This window comes from Budorcas taxicolor, chromosome 5 (assembly GCF_023091745.1).
Source record: "Budorcas taxicolor isolate Tak-1 chromosome 5, Takin1.1, whole genome shotgun sequence".
Classification (NCBI taxonomy): Eukaryota; Metazoa; Chordata; class Mammalia; order Artiodactyla; family Bovidae; genus Budorcas; species Budorcas taxicolor.
Window position 1 is genome coordinate 70,364,582 of NC_068914.1, and position 21,427 is coordinate 70,386,008.

The 21,427-nt window shown below is 53.2% G+C and overlaps 2 protein-coding genes across 3 annotated transcripts in view; both read left to right on the forward strand.

Annotated features, from left to right (window-relative positions):
• Positions 1-21,427, forward strand: part of METAP2 (methionyl aminopeptidase 2) — a 492,318-nt gene that overhangs the window by 351,267 nt on the left and 119,624 nt on the right. The window lies entirely within an intron of this gene.
• On the forward strand, positions 12,724-20,745 carry PPP1R1A (protein phosphatase 1 regulatory inhibitor subunit 1A). Of its 2 annotated transcripts, XM_052640402.1 has the most exons (7): positions 12,729-12,912; positions 16,559-16,619; positions 17,608-17,645; positions 17,987-18,050; positions 18,652-18,807; positions 19,715-19,821; positions 20,615-20,745. In XM_052640402.1, the coding sequence occupies exons 1-6, from the start codon at positions 12,829-12,831 to the stop codon at positions 19,789-19,791; spliced, it is 480 nt and encodes a 159-aa protein (XP_052496362.1). In that variant the 5' UTR covers positions 12,729-12,828; the 3' UTR covers positions 19,792-19,821; positions 20,615-20,745. The 2 variants fall into 2 exon arrangements, with proteins under 2 accessions (XP_052496361.1, XP_052496362.1); XM_052640401.1 differs by lacking the exons at positions 19,715-19,821; positions 20,615-20,745 and adding an exon at positions 19,184-19,308 and having other exon boundaries at positions 12,724-12,912.

The window sequence follows — 21,427 nt, forward strand, 5'->3', positions numbered from 1 at the left end:
ATCCCTTGGGGAATAAGGGAGCAAAGTCCTCTAATGGAAAAGGCACGGGGAGAGGGCTGCAGATAACGGTCTCCCTCCCTGAGAGTGGTTGGGAAGAAAAGATCCCGGGAAGGGCTGAGAAGCCTTTGCTCAGAGGTCCGGTGCTCGCTTTCCCAGCCTCTACAGGATTAAGGCAGATATGAGACCACCTTCCCGGAGAACAAGGTGCAGCATCAAATGTACAGGCTCTGCAGCGCGGAAGCCTGAGGTTGCGTCTTAAGAAGGGCTTCTCAACACATGTACAGATAGTTGCTGTTGTTTAGTCTCTAAGTCTTGTCCATCTCTTTGTGACCCCATGAACTGTAGCCCATCGGGCTCCTCTGTCCATGGGATTTCCCAGGCAAGAATACTGGAGCGGGTTACCATCTCCTACTCCAGGGGATCTTCCCGACCCAGGGATCAAACCTGCATCTCCTGCATTGGCAGGGGACTTCTTTACCACTGAGCCGCCAGGGAAACCTCTGTATAGGTAGGGGAACCCCAGAATCGGGACTTTCTTTTACTGGGGGTGAGGGAAGGATCCTTAAAAAGAACATCCCCCTCTAGACTTCCTACATAGAATCTGCAGTTCAATCACGGGGAGACAGGAGTGGGGACAGAACAACCTCCACAGAGCCTCCTGCCTGCACTCCCTCACCCAGTGAGACAGGAATGCTAAGGCTTCTTTCTGGGTGTCTGACCCAGGACCAGGACAGACACTGGTTCTCTCCACTGTCGGCTCCATCTCCCCTGTCCCAGGGGCCCTTCTCCTCCAAGGGGAAACACAGAAGCTTCCATTCATAGACTCCAATGCACAGTTTCAGAACAACCTAAGATCCCAAAGAAGAGTCCTTAAAGGTCCAACTCTGGGCCTAATGTAAGGAGCCCCCAGACAGCCTCTGGGTACTTCCAGAGACTGAGATCTCCTTATACACATGCAGCTTCTTCCAGGTTTGGGCAGCTCTGCTTACAAGAGAGTCTTCCTCCCAGCCAGCTGAAATCTTTCTTTCACACCAGCGTCACTAGTTCAGGCTGGTTGTTCCCACGTGACAACCTTTGAAACATCTGAAGGCAAGTATCATTCTAATAATAAATGCTGCCATTTAATGATGCTTACCAGGCACTGTGCTAAACATTTTATGTATATTATCTCATTCAATCCTTGCTGCATCCCTATCTTGGAGGACTTATCGGTCCCATTCTGGAGATTAGGGGAAAAGCTTGAGAAGTAATCAGCCCAGGGTCACCCAGGTATTGGAAGAATCGGGATTTGTTCCAAGGCCAATCTGACTCCATCCAAAGCCCATGCCCCCACTTCTCCTGTTATGCAAGGTCATCCATCCCTAACAGAGTCGTCTTTAGTCCTGGCTGGATGACAACAAATTCTTCAAGCGCTTCTTCTCTGAGAAGCTCAGGGCACCCATCTCCCCATTTGCTCAGAGAACTTCCACGTTCAATAAAACCCTTGCAATATCTAGTCTCAGACCCTCTTCTGGAGGCTGGAGAGTGAAAAGGGAAGCTCTGCTTCTGTGACAGCAGAAAATGGGAGTCTTTCCAAAAGTCCCCCACTGGGCCCCAGTGCCCCCTCAGTCCTCAAACACCCCTGATGACCCACCAGTTTCCACTACCCCCACCTCCCTTATCACCTATCAACTCCCCTGTCTCCCAGGATTTGTCAGTCTGGCTCCTCCTTATCTCACGCCTCTTCTACCCTAAAGGTCCACTCACCTTTAAACAAACCCAGCTCCAATTTCCCCTCCTCCGGGAAGCCTTCTCCAGCTCCTTCCCCTTCCTCAGTGCTCCCAAAGCCCTCACTTTTCCTATTTCCAGCTTCACTGAGATATAACTGACATATAACACTGTATACACTTAAGGTGTACAATGTAATGACTTGAGATATATATATATATAATGAAATAAGTACCACAATAAGTTTAGTTAGCACATCCATCACCTCACATTGCTACAATTGTATGTGAGTATGTGCGATAAGAACATCTAAGATCAATTCTCCTAGCAACTTGCAAACACACAATACAGTATTGTGAACTATAGTCACCATGCCATATGTTACATCCCAGAACTTGTTTATCTCACAGCTGGAAGAAGGCCCCTTTGGATCCCCTTCATCCATTTTCGCCTCCCCCACCCCTGGCAACAGGTAGCCTACTCTCTGTGTCTGTGGATTTGCTACAAAGCCCTTGTTTCTGCCTCTACAGCAGCAGCTGCTCTTTTGCATTTCATCATGTCTCCTGCAGCTCTGGCTAGGCTTCTCTGGGGCAGAAAGTGTGGCTTTAATGACTAGGCCCGTCACAGAGCAGGTGTTTGCCAACTGGATGCTACTGTCAAATGCAGACTGACATCTTTGATCCTTCAACTGGAAGAACGGTGGTTAGACTGCAGAAAGTCGGAAAACAAGGCCAACACTGAAGAACCAGTTGAGATACCAGAAGAGTGAGCCCCTCCACGTGGCCCAGCACCTGAGCAGGAATTGAATGAAAGAATCCAGCCTCAATGAGTCCAAGAAACAAAACAAGGTTTGAAGCAGGATCTGCTTCTCTCTGGTGACCATTCCACCTCAGGGCTATGTGCTTGGTATTCTCTCCTTCCTGACACAGAGAAGATGCTAGTATGAACTTAAAACCTAATGGCCCTTTCTCCAGGCACAATCTTAACTGTCCCAAATGATTTTGTAACAGAATACTAAAATCAGAATTTCAACTGGGCACCAAGATACAATAGATGACACTTCAAATCATCATATGAAGAATTTCAAAAGAAATGTTTAAGAACTAGTTTCTGACCCCCAGATCAAGGCTACAACAAGGATCAAGGATACAAAAAGGCATCTTTTAGGGAGAGGAGGTATTAGCAAGACAGTAACAAGGAAGTGTGTGTGTGCTTAGTTGCTCAATCGTGTCTGACTCTATGCAACCCCATGAATTGTAGCCCGCCAGGCTTCTTCATCCATGGGGATTCTCCAGACAAGAACACTGGAGTGGGTTGCCATGCCCTCCTCCAGGGAGTCTTCCCAACCCAGGGACTGAACCCAGGTCTCCGGGATTGCAAGCTGATTCTTTACCATCTGAGCCACCAGAGAAGCCCAAGTCATTAAGTCATGTCTGACTCTTTGGGACAACATGGAATAGTCCATGGGATTCTCCAGGCCAGAATACCAGAGTGGGTAGCCATTCCCTTCTCCAGGGGATCTTCCCAACCCAGGGATCAAAGCCAGGTCTCCCGCATTGCAGGCGGATTCTTTACCAGCTGAGCTACCAGGAAGGGATGGGGTTAAACCAGAGTATATCATATCTTACAGAAGTGGAATACCAGGCAGTAAGAGAAATTGTAACATGCGCTAGACAAACTCAAGAACCAGAGCCTACATTTTAGAACCCTTCTGTGTTCTCTTTACTGATGCTGAGCAGAAAGGTGAACTATGACCTCCTAGGTCTTCGGGTGGAAAGAATGAGTCTCAGTAATTAATGATTTTAAAAAGAAAAAGAATGCAGAAACAAACAACCATTTTCAGGAAAAGAAGTAACCATAGGAAAGATAATAAGTCAGTCTAAAAACGTCCAGTTCAGAGACTTCCTTGGTTGTCCAGTGGTTAAGAATCTGCCTTCCAATGTAAAAGACATGGGTTTGATCCCCAGCTGGGGAACTAAGATCTCACATGCCGCTGGGCAGTTACTGAGCCCGGCACCACAACTAGAGAGAAGCCACAGCAGAAAATCCTGCATGCCTCCATGAAGAACCCTCTAGGTGCAACTAAGACCTGACACAGCCAAATAAATAAATACATTTTTGAATAACAATAATGAAGGCACTCAGTTCTGTTTCAAAGGTAAAGATTAACCTGATGCACATTCTTGAGCTGTTCTGCAGGATCCAAAGCCCCTCAACCACTCAACCAGCAGATTCACTGGAGCCCAGAGAATGAGGATGCTGACCTGGGCTGACCCTCGTGACTTCACTCAATGAGCTGCCTGGATTTTGTCAACCTAGAGTGCCCTGTGCCTCATTTTAATGCTAAAATCTCCACTCCAAGGGCTGGAATTGCCGCCATGTTTGAACATGCAACCTATGTTTGAACATGTCACACTGCACATGCATGTCTGGAATTCCACATCTACATGGATGATCACATTCACCCTTTCATGAATATGCATGCATTTTAGCTTAAAACTTCCCTGATCCTGCTGTTATCGGAGACATTTTGAGAGCTATCTCCATGTCTCCTTACCTGTCACAAGTAATGAATTCTTCTGCTTTAATCAAAATTATTTGATGTGTTCATTGGCTAAGCACCCCAAGCAATGGACCCATTGCATCCAGTAACAAAGGGAGGATTTTGCAAGGAGGAAATGCATGCAGGAAGCTGTGCTGTGAACCCCATCCCCTCTCTCCCAGGAAAAGGGAGGGGACCTACCCCGTTACAGCAAGCCTAGTGGATGCTAGCATGGTTTCCCCAACAACAGAATATGTGGCCCCTGGGGGGGGGGGGGGGGGTGGAAGTATCCTGGGGCATGGATGCTTTCCAGAAGTTTAGAAGGAGAGACAAGGACGAGGGATCAGCCTGTGAGCAGGCTAGCTAAGCTGGTGCCTTGTGGCAGCCTGGGCTCCCAGAGTTTGCCTGGCCAGGGAAGAACCGAGTTCCCGGTCCTGGGAGAGAAACAGATGTGTCCACATACATCCATGCTGGGTGCTTCCAACACAGCTTCCTCAGGGCACAGAGACCTTAGCAGCTGAGGAAGGAGGCTCAAGTTCCCAGGATAAGGACATACAGGCGGACGGGGCTGCTCGCAAAGCTCTGAGGAGTCAGGAAAGCACCCGTGCGAGAATGGTCAGCAGAGAACATCCGAGAGGAAGGGCAGGAGCACTGCCAGCTGAGGGAGGAGGAGGCTGAGCGCCAAAGGACGTAAAGACTCACCTACCCCTTCCTGTCTGCTCTGCACCACCCGCACCCGGCAGGGCTGGGGGGTGGGGGTAGGGGAGGAGGGAGCCGAGAAGCCAGCCGCTGGCCCCTTTACAGCCGCCAGCTGAAGCAAGGCCCAGCAGGCTACAGAAGAGAGGTGGTAAACAGAATATTATGCTTAGTGAAACGAGTCAGAGAATGACAAATACTAAATGACATCACTCGTGTGGAATCTAAAAAATAATAAAATCAATCTATATGCAAAACAAATAGACTCATAGACATTGAGAACAAATTCATGGTTACCAAAGGGGAGAGGAAAGGAGAGAGGGACAAATTACAAGTATGGGATTAACAGACACATACTACTACACATAAAACAGATGAGCAACAAAGATGTACTGTATAGCACAGAGAATCATACCTAATATCTTGTAACAACCTATAACAATGTAATATGCAAAAAAAAAGAAACAAAACTGAATCACTATGTTGTACTCCTGAAACGAATGCAATATTGTAAATCAATTGGACTTCAATTTTTTAAAAAAGACTAAAAGAATAGCAAGCCAAAAAAAAAGAACACTTAAGTTTCAGGTTTTGGTTCATATATTGATTGATGTGGTCATTGTAATTTCTGAATTGAGCCTGTCTCTTATCTGAGAGCAAGCAGAACAGTTAAAAGGCTTTCCTGGGTTTTCTCCAAGGAGCAAGCAAATAAATTCTCCCTGCCCACCAGCCCGATAAAGTATAAAGGATTGCATCATGAAATCAAACTCATCAGGTATTCAAAATGCAACTTTATTCTCTTATTACAGGACAAGTTGTGGTTTTCCTATAATATATAGTATATAACATACACAGAAATACGTGTAATATAGAATATGTACAGTGTATAATGTAATGGGGTTACACTCTCCCCTCCAACGGGACTAAATTACAGGGACCCAGGGTTTCCCCTTCAAAGTCCCTTCAGCCTTCTTTCCTGCAGTCCAGAGCACCCCTACTCCCATCCCTTTGTCTCTGTACCATCAGTAGCCTTTCTTTCTAGGCTTCTTGAGGGCCAGTCCACCCCCACCCATGGGTCCTGAGCACTTCCTCTCCTCCTTGGGGAGGGGAGAGATCTCCCTTACCAGCTCCAGCACAGCCTCCTGGAGCACTCACCACCTCCCTGCCCCACCAGGCACTCTCACCATCTGTCGTGGGTTGAAGAGTCTCAAAAAAGTTCATGTCTACCTAGAACCTCAGAATGTGAACATATTTGGAAATAGAGTCTTTGCTGCTGCTGCTGCTAAGTCACTTCAGTCGTGTCCAACTCTGTGCGACCCTGTTGACAGCAGCCCACCAGGCTCTGCCGTCCCTGGGATTCTCCAGGCAAGAACACTGGAATGGGTTGCCATTTCCTTCTCCAATGCATGAAAGTGAAAAGGGAAAGTGAATTCGCTCAGTCGTGTCTGACTCTTAGCAACCCCATGGACTGCAGCCCACCAGGCTCCTCTGTCCATGGGATTTTCCAGGCAAGAGTACTGGAGTGGGGTGCCATTGCCTTCTCCAGGGTCTTTGCAGATGTAGTTAATTAAGGATCTTGAGGGGAAATTATCCTGGATTTAGGGTGGGTCCTAAATCCAACAACTGATGTCTTTACAGGAAGAGGAGAGGACGCAGAAAGACATACAGGAGGGAAGAAAGCCATGTAAAGAAAGAGGGAGAGACTGGAGTTACGTTGCCACAGCTCAGGAACGCCTGTGGCCATCAGAAGCTGAGCGAGGCAAGGAAGGATTGTCTCTGAGAGACCTCAGAGGCAGCAAGGCCCAGCTGACACCTTGATTCCAGGCTCCTAGCCTCCAGAACCATAAGAGAATAAATCCCTACTGTTTTAAGCCATCCAGTTAGTGGGACGTCGTGACAGCAGCCCGAACTAACACACCGTCTCCCCCTGTTCTTCTGGCTGGAGCCGCATTCAAGGGCCAACCCCTGGCAAGAGAAATGCCAAGGCTTGGGCTGGGGCCCAGTGACCTCTGCCAAGCCTGGGAGGAGTGGGGGAGGAGGATGGGCTGTGACTTTCAAATGACCCCTTCCATCCTGCTCTTGCTGAGCAGCCCCAGGAGAAACCAGGCATCTGCTCCCCAACCACCCACCCTCAACAACGCCCCATCCCTCCTACTCGTAGTAACCTACCTCAGTCCAGTCCTGTGGCTGGGGAATTTTCCATCCCACTCCCAAGTCAAAGTCATTAGATTTAATCATTAACAGGGCGGGTGTTAATTAGCAGGACAGGGTGATCATCCATGCTGATGAGGACACAGCTGGCCATCAAGAACAGCTGACCAGACAAGGGTGCGGAGAGCAGGCTCTGGCTAAAAAGGGGCAGAGGGTGCTCTGCAGACCCCTTCCCAAAGCCCCCACTTCTTTTTTTTTTCTTTTTTTTTAAATTTATTTTAATTGGAGGATAATTACTTTACAATATTGTGATGGTTTTTGCCCTACACCAGTATGAATTGGCCATAGGTATACAGGTGTGCCCTGCACCCCGAATCCCCCTCTCACCTCACTCCCCACCCTATCCCTCCAGGTTGTCACGGAGCATCGACTTCGGGTGCCCTGTGAAGCTCCCATTTCTTTATCCCTGCCTTTTCCGGAATCAAAGGAGAACACACTAACTAAGGTGACCTCCTTGCTACTCATGTTCATTTCTCAAGAGCTTGATGGGTGCCAGGCACTGAGCTAGTCACTCCTGTGGACATCACCTCATCCCATCATCACTAGGATAATAGAGGCATTAATACCTGTTATTTACAGATGAAGAAACCGAGGCTCAGGAAGGGTAAGCATCTTGCCCAACGTGGCAGAGCTGGGATCTGAACCCAGGAGACTGTTATCCAAGCAATCAGAGGTCACATTGACCTTCCTCCTTCCCCGACTGCACCTCATCCTTGCACTTTCAGTTTACAGTATCTATCACTTATAATCACTTAGTCACCCAACTCCGCCTGGAGCCCTGCTAGGCCATAAGACGCCAGTGGACAGAGGCTGTACTTGTTCTGTGCTCCACTGTATCCCCAGCACTGAACACAATGCCTGGGACACACGAATACCTGAAAACAATTGGTTGGAAATACAAATTCAACCTGTTAGAGAGTTGAGGTAGAAGGCGAGAGATTGGGTCTTCTAGACCGGTGATGATCCCAGGGCTAAATCATATCTCAGGAGGTCCTGGGGTCCATGCCTCTGTGTCAGGTCCGGCTGTGGCCCTGCCATAGCCTTCAAATCTGGGGAAAGTATGGCCTCGGGTTTCAGTCCCTGAGAGAGCTGCTGCTTCTCTCTTGGCCTCAGTTTCCCCTCTTGAGCTCAAGGGGGTGGGTTTGGCTGATCTTTAAGTCTCTCCCATCTCGACCAGTCTTGTGGTTCAAGAAGAGGCAAAGCACTTGGGAAATGAGCATCCCTCGGTTTGAATCACCAGCTCTGGCCCCATTCCCAAGAGTGCCAGCTGCAAGGGGGTGTGCACCCAAGCCTGGCAGAATTGCAACGACGGGCTTTTTCACAGGCAAGCTAGGACCCATGCAGCTGGGGGAGGCTGGGCCTTCTGAGTCCTCCCCCAAGAGGCCACACATCTACCCCAGTGGTGCTGCTAGGGCTCACAAGAAGCTCTGGAAACTTCTCTTGGGGAGATGCCTTCTAGATGGGGCTTGGAGCCCAGGGAACAGGCAGTCTCACCACAGGGTGCCCACACCTCGGCTCTAGGTCCAGTTCTGCTCCTCACCTGCTTCCCCTCCTTCTTCATAAGGCACAGCCCCTAAAGACTCTCCCTCGTTTCCAGAAGAGCAGAGCCACCCCAAAGGAGAAAGATTGGCTCCCCAGTAAGGATTTACAGAGCAGATGCCACACATTCTGAGCTGATTCCAAAAGAATTTCCAGAGATGTTTGAGAAACTGCAGCAAATTGGTGGGAACATATGGCTTCCCAGGGGGACCACTTGGCTAGAGCTCTCACTCCTACGGGTGTGTAAAGTCTCAGCTGAGTGTGTGCAAGTGTGCACGCATCATGTTTTCAACAGGCAGGAATTCCGCCCTGCCACACTGGCCAGCAGGGAGACACAAAGATAGAGGTAAGGGCTCCAACTCCTGGGTTCTAACCCTAATTCTGAGACTTCCTGCCTGTGTGACAGTGTGTGTGTTCAGTCGCTTCAGTCATGTCTGACTCTTTACAACCCTATTGGACTGTAGCCCACCAGGCTCCTCTGTCCATGGAATTCTCCAGGCAAGAATACAAGAGTGGGTTGCCATGTCGTTCTCCAGGGGATCTTCCCAACCCAGGGATCGAACCCAGGTTTCCCGCATTGCAGGTGGATTCTTTACCATCAGAGCTATCTGGGAAGACCGCCCACGTGATGGGAGCATCCCTAACTCAGAATGACCAAAAATTAGAACAGGAAGAAACCTGCACAATCACCTGATCTTCCTTGCTTTACAGATGAGGAAACCAAGCCCAGTGTGTGTGTGTGTGTATGTGTGTGTGTTGGGGAGAAGGGCGAGTGATTGCTCCAGGATGGCCCAGAGAGTTGGAAGTAAGGGGAGGAATTGAACTCTGACCTCCCAAATCCCAACCCAGATAGACCTTCCCAGCATCACCTCTCTACACGCCCTTGCTTTTGAAAAGTAAAATAAAGATCATAATTCTACCCTCCTTCCTGGTTGGGTGTGGGGATTAGTGAATTAACATGGGAGAAGGTTAGTGAGGAATGAAGAAAATAGACAAATAAAAGCAGAAAGTGCTGAGAGCCACAAAGAGCAGCCCCCATTAAGCCCGAGTCCAGCTCCGGAGAGTCGGAAGGGTGGGAGGTGCAAAGTAATCGCGTGGCCGCCACATCCCTGTAACCTTTAATATTTCATGGACCCAGAAGAACACCACGTGGAACAGCCACTGCTCCTCCAGTGGGCCAGGACTGCAGCAGGGGCGTGAACGCTTGCACACACACACACAAGTACACCTTGCACAGACACGTGCAAGCGGGGAAGGGCTGGGACAGGGCAGGCGCTGACTCTCACTCATTCTAGAAAGGGCTCCAAGAGCAGGCATGGCAACCCCCTGCCCCGCGTGCGAGCAACACACGTTGTCTTCTTCCACCCACAAGCAACAGACACCCACAGTCACACACCCAGCTCTGGGCATTAGAAAGGTCAAAACAACACCACCCAACACCTTCACAGACGGACACCTTCCAGCTCGTGCGGCAACCCCAGCACCCAAGGCTGCAGCCAGCCACACTCCCCTCCCCGCTCCCCATAAGCACTTGCCCCCGCCATCCCCAGCCTCCTCCCGGAGCCAGAAGCGGGAGCTGCCTCTCCTCCCTCCCGCTCTCGCCTCCTCTGCCTCCACCCCAGCACCGGCTGCTCCCAGGACCCCTGGTCCCACGCAACCCCCATCAGCCATCTCTTCAAAGCGTGAGCGCTCTGGGCCCTCTCCTGACCTGAAGCTTCCAGGGAAGGGAGTCTGAGAATCTGAAGCTTGAGAAGGGAACACGAAGGGTGGATGTGAGGTTTTGATAGGAATTTCCACCACTAAACCTAAGTTTGAAGGGCATGTAACAAATTGGGTGATGGGTGGGTATGTAGGGTCTTCTTATGAGAGCCTGGAAAGGTGACTCCCCTAATTCTGCTGTCTGCCAGGAGATACCACGACAGTAATGGTGTGTGTGTGTGTGTGTGTGTGTGTGTGAAGTTGCTTCAGTGGTATTGACTCTGAGCAGTTATCAGTTAACAGAGCCTCCTACATGCTAGATACCTTACCTCCTATGACAGTCAATCCTATCGTAGGGAAAATTCTGCCCATTTTAAGTGTGGAAATCAAGCCTCAGTGAGGGGCATCTGAGGGCCTAGATGTCTTGATGTTCAGTCGCTCAGTCGTGTCCAACTCTTTGTAATCCCAACATGTTGGGCTGCTCTGTAGGGCTGTGGGAATCCTGACTTCAAGTTCTAGGTTCCAGGGTCCTGGCGGAATAGGCGAGGGGAGGGGAGGGACAAGTCACCTATTTAAAGGACGCTTTGGCCCCGGTTCTGTGTATGTGCGGTTAGGAGAGAAGTGAGTGGAAGGAAAGCCAGAGAGCGCGTCCTGTTGAGCCCCTGTGTCTCCCACCCTACCCTATCCTCTTCGCTTCAGGGCCTGCACATGTACTCCCACCACGGCCACTTGTGCGGAGGAGAGGAGCAGCTGGGGGAGGGGGGTATCTGGGGCTCACAACCAGCTGTTTTCTGGGCTGGCCCTGCTACATCAAAGAGAGCACAAAGGGACCACGCAGTCATAGGTTGGGTGTAGGAGGTCATTCCTGGAGCAACAGCAAAACAGAGGTTAGTTCACAGCAGACAGACCCAGCCAACTGGGTCCCTTATAACCCCAGCCTTGCCCTGAGAAAGCTGAGCCAGGCCTGTGGTGTGTAAAGGGATACGGTTAGGGGGAAGGCCAGAGGTTATTTTGGGAGGTAAGAGGGAAAGGGGCAATGTGAAATCCAGGCCAGGGAAAGGCTGCCCGGGAGAGGAGGCAACTGAGGATTTAGGCTGACCCCTTAGAGGGGAGGATGATCCCAGGGTCCCCAGAGGACCAGGCGTCAATCTGTGCAGAAGGAGCCAGTTGTTTGGTTTAAGGATAAAGAAACAGATCTCTGGCCCAGGCCCCTGCTCAGCGCCCCCTCAGAGTTCCCTGTCCCTGTCCCCTGAGCCCAGTTCTCCCCCTCCCCCAAAGAGGCATCATCCAGCTTTGCCCCGCCCCCAGTGCCCAGGGCCCCTCCTCCCTCTACCCAGCGGCCCCCCAGCCCCTGGCAGAGTGCCCAGCAGGTGTGGTGAATATTCCGTCTCCCTCACTCACTAGTATTGGCATCTTGGTGCTACACCAAACTAGCGAGTTCTTCGCACAGTCTCACCTCCATCTCCTCAATTACGGCAGATCTTTTCATTACTCTGCCAACAGTGGAACTAGAAACCAAACCCATCTGTAAACAAGCCACCCCACCAAAGGCATGCCCCTCTCCACCAGCAAGGAATACTCTCCGCTGGCAGGCCTTCCACCTGCTTTACATCCCCAGAATTTAGCAAGCAGAAACAGAAACCTATTTCACAAGCATTCCTGGCTCCCCACCCGTTTCTCCTCCTACTGAGTCCCAGATGGTCCTCGCTCTCTGAGCCCTCCACCCACTGCCATCAAGACAGAGGCTCCGGGGACCCTCTAAGATCTTCGTTTCCCCCTCCCCCCACAGAATGAAACCAGACCTGTGCCCAGACCCCAGACCTCCCCTCCAAGCTTTCACCTCCGGGCTAGCGTTTTCCTTTCAATGGAAAGTCCCTCTCCTAGTCTAACTTTAATCCCTCCTGCTGCAAGCCGAGATCCCCTTTCTTTTCTCTTTGAAGCGACCCCTTTAAGATCAGAAAGGAAATCTTCCTCTCGCGTGTGCAGCCTCCTCTCTCGCAGCGCCCCTCCACCTTCCCAGCCCCTCGATTTTGCCCCAGGTTGGAGAAGTTCTTCGTGACCGCTCCGCACCTCCACCCCTCACCTCCCTCCACCCCACTAGAACTCAGGATTCCCCGCCCGAGCCGCGTCTACGGCGACCCGGGCCGGGCCACACCCGCCTCGCCCTTCCGCGGGGCGGTGACCCCCGGCAGCCGGCGGCTCGGCCACGACGGGGTTAAGGCTCCGGGCGGGGGGAGGCGGAGGGGGCCGGGAGGGGCGGGGGCCGAGCCAATCGGCGGCGGCGGAGTCCCCTGGGCCGCGAGCCGGGACCGCTGAGCCGGGAGCCGGGAGCCGAGCGCGCCGGGCTGGGGCCGGGCCGGAGCGGAGCGGAGAGGCAGCGCGCCCGCCCCAGCCCCGAGTCCGCCGCCTGCCCGCCCGCAGCCGCCGCCCCCGCCATGGAGCAAGACCACAGTCCCCGGAAGATCCAGTTCACCGTCCCGCTTCTGGAGCCGCACCTTGACCCCGAGGCGGCCGAGCAGGTGCGGAGCGGGGCGGGGCGGCAGGGGTCTCGCCCGGCAGAGGACGAGGGACCCCGGACTGTGCGACCCCAGACCCCCGCTCAGTCCTCCCTTAGCGGTGCGCCCTGGCGAGGGCCAGCGCGGTGTTGGGGGGGGGGGGGTCTTCTCTCCCCTCCCCCACCGTGGGAGCCCCATCTCCCTATCCGTGTTTCTCCGAGATGGACAGGAGGACGAACGCCTGCCCTCGAAGCCGGTCCCCACGAAAGTCTCTGCCTTCCTTCCCCAGCCCTGGGGGAGGGGGCTTGCCCGAGCACACGACCCCTCCCCCCCTTCACCAGTCTTGCATCCCCCACCCAGTCAAATCCCGCCAGAGTTTCTGAGCTCGGTGGGGACGCCCAAGGGTGTCGGAGGGGTTAAGGGAGAGGGCAGGTAACCGAGGGAGTTGAAAGAGGAGAAAGAGCCCCCCAGCCCTCTCCTAACTGGAGGCGATCCTGCCGGAGTCCAGAGAGTGAGGGCGAGAAGGGGTTGAGGAGAACTGGGAGGGCTGGGGCTTTGGGGAGAGGAGTGGTCGTGCGTGCAGGCTGGCTCCCCTCTCTGCAAGTCTGGACACGTGGGTCCTTGTTCGCAACTCCTGCCCTTTGGATCGGTAGTGGGGAGGGGGTGCGGGGAGGGCATGGGAAAATGGCCTTCGGGAGACGGAGGCGGGGGCTTTCTAGGGGCTAGGGTCCAAGCCTGAGCGGAGACACGGAGAAGCACTGTGCTGGCCTGGGCTCAAGGGTGGGAGTCCAGGGCCCTGGCCCAGCCTCCCGTCCTGGCCTATTTTTAGCTCAGAGCAGCCTGGCAGAGGCGGCAGTGTATGAGAGTGTGTGAGCAACTGTGTGTGTCAGGGAGAGTGAGCATGTGTGTGGAGACAGTGACCACCCGTGGTGGCTACTACCACCCATTTGCCAAATATTTGCTCTTTGCTCCATCTCTTTTGGTGTTCTCTGTCCGTTTGCCTAGACATCCCTGCTCCTAGAGAGTATTCCTTTCCCGCAAGGTCTCTGCCCTGCTTCCCCACCTAGCTGCGGGGGCTCTGGCTGGGCCTCCCCACCTGAAAAAGCTCTGAGCTCTTGGGATGGGCTGGAGAGCGTGTTCTTCCTGCTGCTCCAGCTGTTTGGGGAAATAAGGCCTGGATGTGAAGGTTCAGTACACTCCCTGTAACTTTAGCTTTCCAGAGTGTGGGGAGGGGTTAGGGACCTGCATCTCCATCCCTCTCCCTGGCCTGGTGGAAGCCACATCTCCAGACCTCAGAGGTGTGACAGCAGGGAGGGAGGGTGGGGAGACTGCAGACCTCCTGAGGATGAGTGTGGAGAGCCAGGAGCATGGGGAGCATTCCCTTGGGGTCAGGGAAAAGGCTGTTATGCCTGGAGGCAGGAGACTGGCTAAAATAACCTCAGATCCAGGGAAAGGGGCCCAAGAGTGTGAGTGAGCCAGGGGCTTAGGGGTGAGGTTTCAAGCAGAAATGCCTGCCACTGACGCAGCCAGTGCCCATGCCTGACACCTGCCTCTGTTTGGTGTTAGAGGAGGCAGGTGGAGGTGTGTGTTGAGAGGAGGAAGGGGTAGGCCAGCTGGCCTAGAGATCTGGGGGACAGGGGAGGAGGAGGAGGCCATGCTATAAAGCCAGAGAGAAAAAGAGGCTGGGACTTTAGCCTGCTTTTCTCTCCTCTTCAGTAATCTGTGTCTGCTCGGCCTGAAATTCTACCTGTAGTCCAACTTCAGCCCCTCTTGCTGTTACCCAAATGTGTAGGCAAAAAACTCCAGGCTTGGCAGGAGCACCTAAGCCAGATCGACCTGAGAGGGTGGCAGGGTTGGAAACTCTGAGTTATGGAGCACAGAGTGACAGGGGATGGAGGGGTGCCCACAGCTACCAGGTCCTTGGCGTAACTGGTTTGGAAATAAATCAGAGGCAAAGGCACCAAGTGTCCTTGAGAGCTAGAATCTGTGATAGGGGCAAGGAAAATGAAAGAGACCGACACTCGTTTCTTAGTAGTTCAGGGACCTGGGAGTACTTCCAGAAGTCTAACTTCCCTTCTCCTGTAGGACATCAAAATTCTCAAGGACTCTGAGCGCTTAGAAATCTTGTCCAAGGCAAGGATTTGGTTATGGAAGGGACCTGTCCAAGGTCAGAGTCCTCCTGCCCTCTCAAGGCCCTTCCCATCATACTTGCAGTGTCCTTCTCAGGCTCCCAACTCCCACTCATCCCCACCCACCACACCCTCTGCCTGCCTCAGCACCCCTCCCCCAGGGCGGACGAGTTCTCTCCTAGGAGAATGGCCTCACTCCGCTTGCAGGAAGCATACTTGCCCACCTGAAGGCCCCCAGCACGTTTGCACCAGGAATAGCCAGAGGTGGACTCACAAATAATGTCTGTGCAGCACATGCCTATATGTGTGCACGATCACACACGCACAGAACTGGTATTGCAGGGACCTTAAAATGTCACCCCAAACAGACACTGCTGGCTTGTCCTGAGAAAACGATGCCTACCCCAACCTACCCCTATTCCACACACCCATTTCTTCTTTGGGGAGCCCCTCAATAGACTAACCCTGCCCCCTGCTATACCTGATACCCACTTTCTGGGCAAAGAAAAGGGCAGGCGTCTTTCCACTCCCACCCCACCCCTTTACCCCACTCCGGTAATGATTCTAAATAATGGATACAGAGAGATAGGGATGTGATCATTCAGTGTCCTCAGCCTACTCCTCTCAGCCCTGGATAATTTTAGCCTCTTTCCTAGTCCCATTAGTCTTCCCTCCCCTCCTCTGCCCTGGAGGGAGTTGCAGGGACTCCAACCCCACGGTTCCCTTCACTTCCAGACCTCCAGAAAAAGGGGAAAAACTACACGTCCCAAGAGTCCTTGGACTGGCTTTGACAACAACCAACTTTATTGGCAGCAAAACCTAGGAACAGAGGCAGGGGAAGAGGGGCTCAGAGGCCCGGCAGTCAATCAGCTCTTATCTGTTAATTTCTTAGACTGGGACCTGGGAGCCCAGGATAAGATTTTTCAGCTTAGCTTTAGTCCCTGGCCATGGTCCTGCCTCAGGCTCCTCCTCATATGATATTTACCATGACAAGGATTTCTCCAGACCATTATTTCCTGTGTGTGTCCAAAGACAGGGAGGAGATGAGGGAGGGAGGGGCACAGGCCAGAAGAAGGCGCATTCAGATCAGACCTGCCTTCTCTGTGCTGCCCTCCCAGGCTGGGTGGGGCTGGAGAGGTGCTCTCCGCTGGTGCTGGCCCACAACAGGTTCATGTCCTTTTGGGGAGTGGGCTGGGACACTGAGGGGAATGCTTTCTTCCCTCTCGGGTTATTTCTGACCATTGATCCAGGATGGACGGAAGGACAATGGGCCGGAGATCAATGCATTAGCACAGATATAGATGCTGAGATGGAGAGCTGGGCCAGGACCTGGGGAGATGCAGAGACAGAAAGGGGGCTGGGGGAGCAGAGAAGAGTGGGGGAGGTCTTCTGGGTCCCCAGGGCAGAGGGAGGGCCCAAGAATGTCCCCCAGGGACCAAGGGTTCAGTGTAATGTGGCGTGCTAAGTGGGTGGTGTGGATTCTGTTGCTGAGTGTGCGTGGGGCCATGACGCTTCCACATGTACTTGACCTCTTCCCTCAGATCCGGAGGCGCCGCCCCACCCCTGCCACCCTCGTGCTGACCAGTGACCAGTCATCCCCAGGTAAACCCCAGGATGGTCACTAAAGGGAGTGGGGGCTGCTGAAGACAGCTTGGTCCCAGTGAGAGAAGGCAGGTGCTAGATAGATAGCAGGGCAGGTCTGAGGAGCCAGAGGTCTGCTCGGTCCCAGAGGCACGGAAGTAGCAGCTGGATTAGCAGGAGGGTTTTCTTTGCCTTGGAAAGACCGAGCAGGAGACCACTTGGTTCCTAAGCCCCCCAGCAGTTGGGGTGGTCAGTGGAGTGCTGGTTGCTACGGCAACAGCCTTCCAGGTTTCTCCAGCAACTGAGAGGCCGCTGCCCCCTTCCCCAGAGGCGGTGACAGCTGTGAGGGGGAGGGACCGCCTCCATCAGCTATTTTCACAGCCCCCAGAGGGGAAGGGGAAGGTTAGAAACAGCTTAGGGAGCAGCTGGCATTCTGGTCACCAGCGTCCCCATCAAGGTCTGGAGAGACAGCAAGGTCTCAGAGAATGTCAGGGGCGCTGGCGGGAGAGTGGAAGAGAGACGGTGATGCTAAGAAGCCCAACTCGCAATCCGGATGCCTGAGCCTCCAACTTCCCTCCAACTACTTAAAAGGATTGTCCTGTACAGGACAAGTTTGCCGTTCTCTTCTCTGCTCGGTCCAATTCTCGATCCAGGGTAGGGAGAATGGCTGGAAGGAGGCAGAGATGGATATTTCGGGAGGAAAAGAGCAGAAGGACCACAAAGCCTGCCTTCAGGAACCTCCAGGTTTGAGGCAAGGATGTAGGTGCAGGCTAACTACAGAGACAAGGACCAGACTAGAAGCAGGAGATAGAGCCAACCAGCAGAGCAGGATGGGGCTGGAGGGAGGAGGCCAGGGCAGCCCGTCAGGACCAGCTTCCTAGGGGCAGATGTGAGGGACCAATCACAAGGGAGGTGATTGCAGGGGCCCCTCCCCTTGAGAAGTCAGACTGCCCAGGGCCCCTCTGGACCTCCCATCCCCATCACGTTCTCCTCTCTCTCCTTCCCTCAGAGGTAGATGAAGACCGGATCCCCAACCCACTTCTCAAGGTGAGCTGGCCCCTCCCGCTCAGCCCAGTGCAGAGAACCCCCAGACTTATTAGAGGGTTATACCTCCAGCCACTGCCCCCACCTGCAGGACCTTTTGTCTCCCTCCTGCTTGTGCCCTTCACATGTTCTTCTTGAGTGGAGGTGCACGCGCAGTTCCCTGCATTCCCCCGACACAGCCGTCTTGCTCACCATCATGGGCAGGGTAGGGGCTGGGGAAGCAAGAGTTTCCTCCCCTCTACTTTCTGAAGCCCACGCCTTCCCAGTCCCCATCTACAAGCATGGCAAGGCGGAGGGGAGGGCGAAAAGGGTGGGCGCCCACCTGTGCCCTGTGCCCTTCACAGCCCACTTTGTCCATGTCTCCACGGCAACGGAAGAAGGCGACGAGGACCACACCCACAATGAAAGGTTGGGAAAACCCTTCCCCGCCACACCTGATGCTGAGCAGTAGCCAGGACGGCATCCCTTTGGAAGGAATCCTTGGGAAATCATTAAACCTGCCTTTGCAAAAGGAGAGTTGCTGGAGCCTGAGGGGGGAGGCGGGGTGGGGAGGTGTTGCATTCCAGCTCTGCCACCGACTAGCTGGAGAGCCTGGGAGAACCCGCTTAACCTCCAGGGCCCCTGGATACTACCTCACTTTGGCCGTTAAATAAAGTATGTGAAGTCAGCCAGCACAGTGCACTGCACAGAGAAGGTACTCAAATTTTTCTTGAATCTAAATGGAGTCTTTTCTCCTGCCCACAAGGGAGAATAGGTATCCCAGCAAGTCAGGAGGCTCTTTTGTTCTTAAAGGCTCTCCCCTTCCCCTCTCTCAGCTTTGAAGAAAGTACATTTTATTGTCTTGCTTTAGTCCCTCTTTATTGGCCAATGAATGTCCTTGCTTGATCAGGAAAGTCAGGTCACACAGGCAGTGTGCACTGGCCCTCTAGTGGAGCTGTTGAAGCTGAGGGTCCACAGAGGAGACAGGGCAGTCTCGTCCAATGCTCTCCCCCTTTCTCTTCGCCCCCAGAGCTCCAGATGATGGTTGAACATCACCTGGGGCAACAGGAGCCGGGAGAGGAGCCTGAAGGAGCCGCTGAGAGCACAGGGACCCAGGAGTCCTGCCCACCCGGGATCACAGACACAGCAGCGGAGTCACGGCCGGGCACCTCTGGGAAAACATACAGTGCGTTCAGGCTGGGGAGGGACCAGCCCAGGGGAGGCCAGCCTTATTGGCTATGGGGAGGGGCCTAGCAGTAGCCAGAAACTGTCTTGAGAATATGGATCCTTTGCATAACCAGCATGTGTTTGCATCTCTTCACCTTTCCTTACTAAATGACACCATCCCCTCCCACTTGGACTTCCCAGCTCCCTGATATATGGATGGGGGGTGGGGGGGTGCCTGCCAGAATAGAAGCAGCTTTCTGGGCTGGAATTCTGGCTCTGCCACTACACCAGCCCCGAGGCCTTGAGCTACTTACTTAACCTCAGTCAGCTAAGTGATAATGATGGCGCCTATTGCATTGGGTTGTTTGTGAAAATTAAATGAGACTGGTCCTTAGCTCGGCAGCGAACACACAGAAAGCACGCGAGAAATGGAAGCTGCATGTCCACGGGTCCTTATCCCAGACGTGGGTCAGAAGTCAGAGTTTTTCCAGCTTTACCAAGGTGACAACGGAATATATACTGTGTGTTCCATCATACTCGCAGCAGAGTCCCCCTGTAGTCAAACACATGAATATTTCTGCAGGGAAATGATTGGGCACACTAAGTGGGATACATACGCTATCAAAAGTTTCCTGTCTGTTCAGGTCAGGTTTAGCCACACACTGAAATCATACCCAAATTTTTAAGCTTTTTTTAGAGTTTTTTTTTTTTTTTTTTTCCTGATTGCAGACTTCAAAAAACTAGCGAACCTAAGTAGTCATTGAGACCAGAGAAAACCCTGTGGGTCTTGCCCCCTTGCCCCCAGCTGGCCTTGGGCTGCTCTCGAGGGTGTTGGAGTATGGGATGGGGTAAGCAGAAGCAGCTCCCTCTCTCCAAGCCCTGGTGAACTCTAGCTCTCCCTGCTGCCGCCTGCTCTCCCTCCTCAGAGCCTGCAGAGTCCATCCCTCACACTCAGGAGAGGGGCAGTGAGAAACCCAGCACAGAGGGGCCCTCAACCCAGTGACCACCGCTGGATTCCCAGGGAGCCAACGCGGTAAGACCCCCGGGCTGCGTGCCCAGTCTGCAGGGGAGCAGGCTGTGTGAGGAGGGCAAGGGCTGAGATCTAGAGTCAGGGAAAGGGAACAAAGGACCAACTTCAGCCTCTGAAAAGCTGTCCTCTGTGGCTGGAGGATTTGCATCTCCCCTGATGGACAAATGTGCTTCCCAGGTGGCTCGGTGGTAAAAACTCGGCCTGCCAGTGCTTAGGAGAGGCAAGAGACGCAGGTTAGATCAATGGGTCCAGGGTTATATTTCCCCTGGAGGAGGAGATGGCAACCCACTCCAGTATTCTTGCCTGGGAAATCTCATAGACAGAAGAGCCTGGTGGGCTACCGTCCACAGGGTCACAAAGAGTCAGACACGGCTGAGCACGTACACCTGGTGGATAAAGAGAAATGGGATTCAGCCGCAGCAGGGGGCACTGAGGTTAGACTCGTCTGAGGACTTCTGGCTCCTGGAATCGATGATGGAAGTAGACCATGGATTTTCTGATAAAGGGCATTTGGAACCCAAAGGGAGAGCCTCATCTGTCCAGGCTGGATGACCGCTCCAAGATCGTTCCAAGTGGTCTTGCCTGGAGTGGAGACATGGATGAAATGACCTCATGAGCTCTGATTTGACAGTCTCCCCTCCACTGTGTAGACAGGACGAGGGGCCAGTGACTGGTATGGGACGCTACACTTAGATGCCTGACTAGCGGGATGGCTGGGCACACCAGCGGGGGAGGAGACCGTAGGACCTCAGGCCTCTCACTCACTTTCTCTTCCTACCCGCTTCCCTTGCAACAGGTCTGAGAGTGAGGAGGCGTCTTGGAATCAAGACCGCAGTTGAGAATGCATGGACACTGGATTTGTTTCTTATTTCCTCACTTTGGGGGAAAAATCTCGTTTTTAAAAAGTGATAAATTTGGTGTTAAGTCCTTGACGCTTTCCTTCTTTCCCAACTTGAAGAATCTTTTCTCTCTCCCCTCTTGTCCTGCCTTCTCTGCAGCCCCCTCCCTTCTGCCCAACTGCCTCCAAGAAAGAGGGAAAAGGGAAGCTGGGCAGGAGCCTTGAGAAGGGAGGTGTTTTTCTCCAGCCCTACCCTTACTTGGCTGGGAGAAGAGAGGCCTTGGAACCCTAAGGCCTGCCCAGCTGTGATGGTGCTGTGCGCGCCCTCTGCTGGACAAAGCCGGGAACTGCACTCTGGCCCTTGGCCCTTGGGAAAGAGGGTGTGTTGCTTCAATGCCTCCTTGCCTGCCCTCTGAGACTTGGTGATTCCCAAGCTCTGCAGCTGGGAGGAGACCACCACCCAGATTCCAACCTGTTAGCCAAACTAGATTGAGGCCACGGGAGCCATTCACGAAGAGGCGCTTGCTGGGAACTAGAAAGGTCACCTCTCCTCTTGTCCTCGGCACTGAGGGGCCAGGGTAAACGACAGAAGCTGAGCAGAGGTGAATAACCTTTCTCAGACACCACAGCCAGGCCTCTCCTGCCCACCGCTTCTGATTTTTCCAGGCAGTGGAGGGAAGGCAAGATTCACCCCTCTTTAGAAGAAGTGGTATGCTGGAGAGAATAAAAAGCACATCAGAAGTGGAAGGTCCCTTCTGCCAGCCCTGCTGC

What these genes read in the sequence shown, in the direction of transcription:
- PPP1R1A (XM_052640401.1), top strand. Translation starts at nt 12,829, where the DNA reads ATGGAGCAAGACCACAGTCCCCGGAAGATCCAGTTCACCGTCCCGCTT. An exon ending in TCCCCAACCCACTTCTCAAG is followed by an intron (nt 17,646 to 17,986) that starts GTGAGCTGGCCC and finishes TGCCCTTCACAG; the next exon opens with CCCACTTTGTCCATGTCTCC. An exon ending in GACCACACCCACAATGAAAG is followed by an intron (nt 18,051 to 18,651) that starts GTTGGGAAAACC and finishes CTTCGCCCCCAG; the next exon opens with AGCTCCAGATGATGGTTGAA.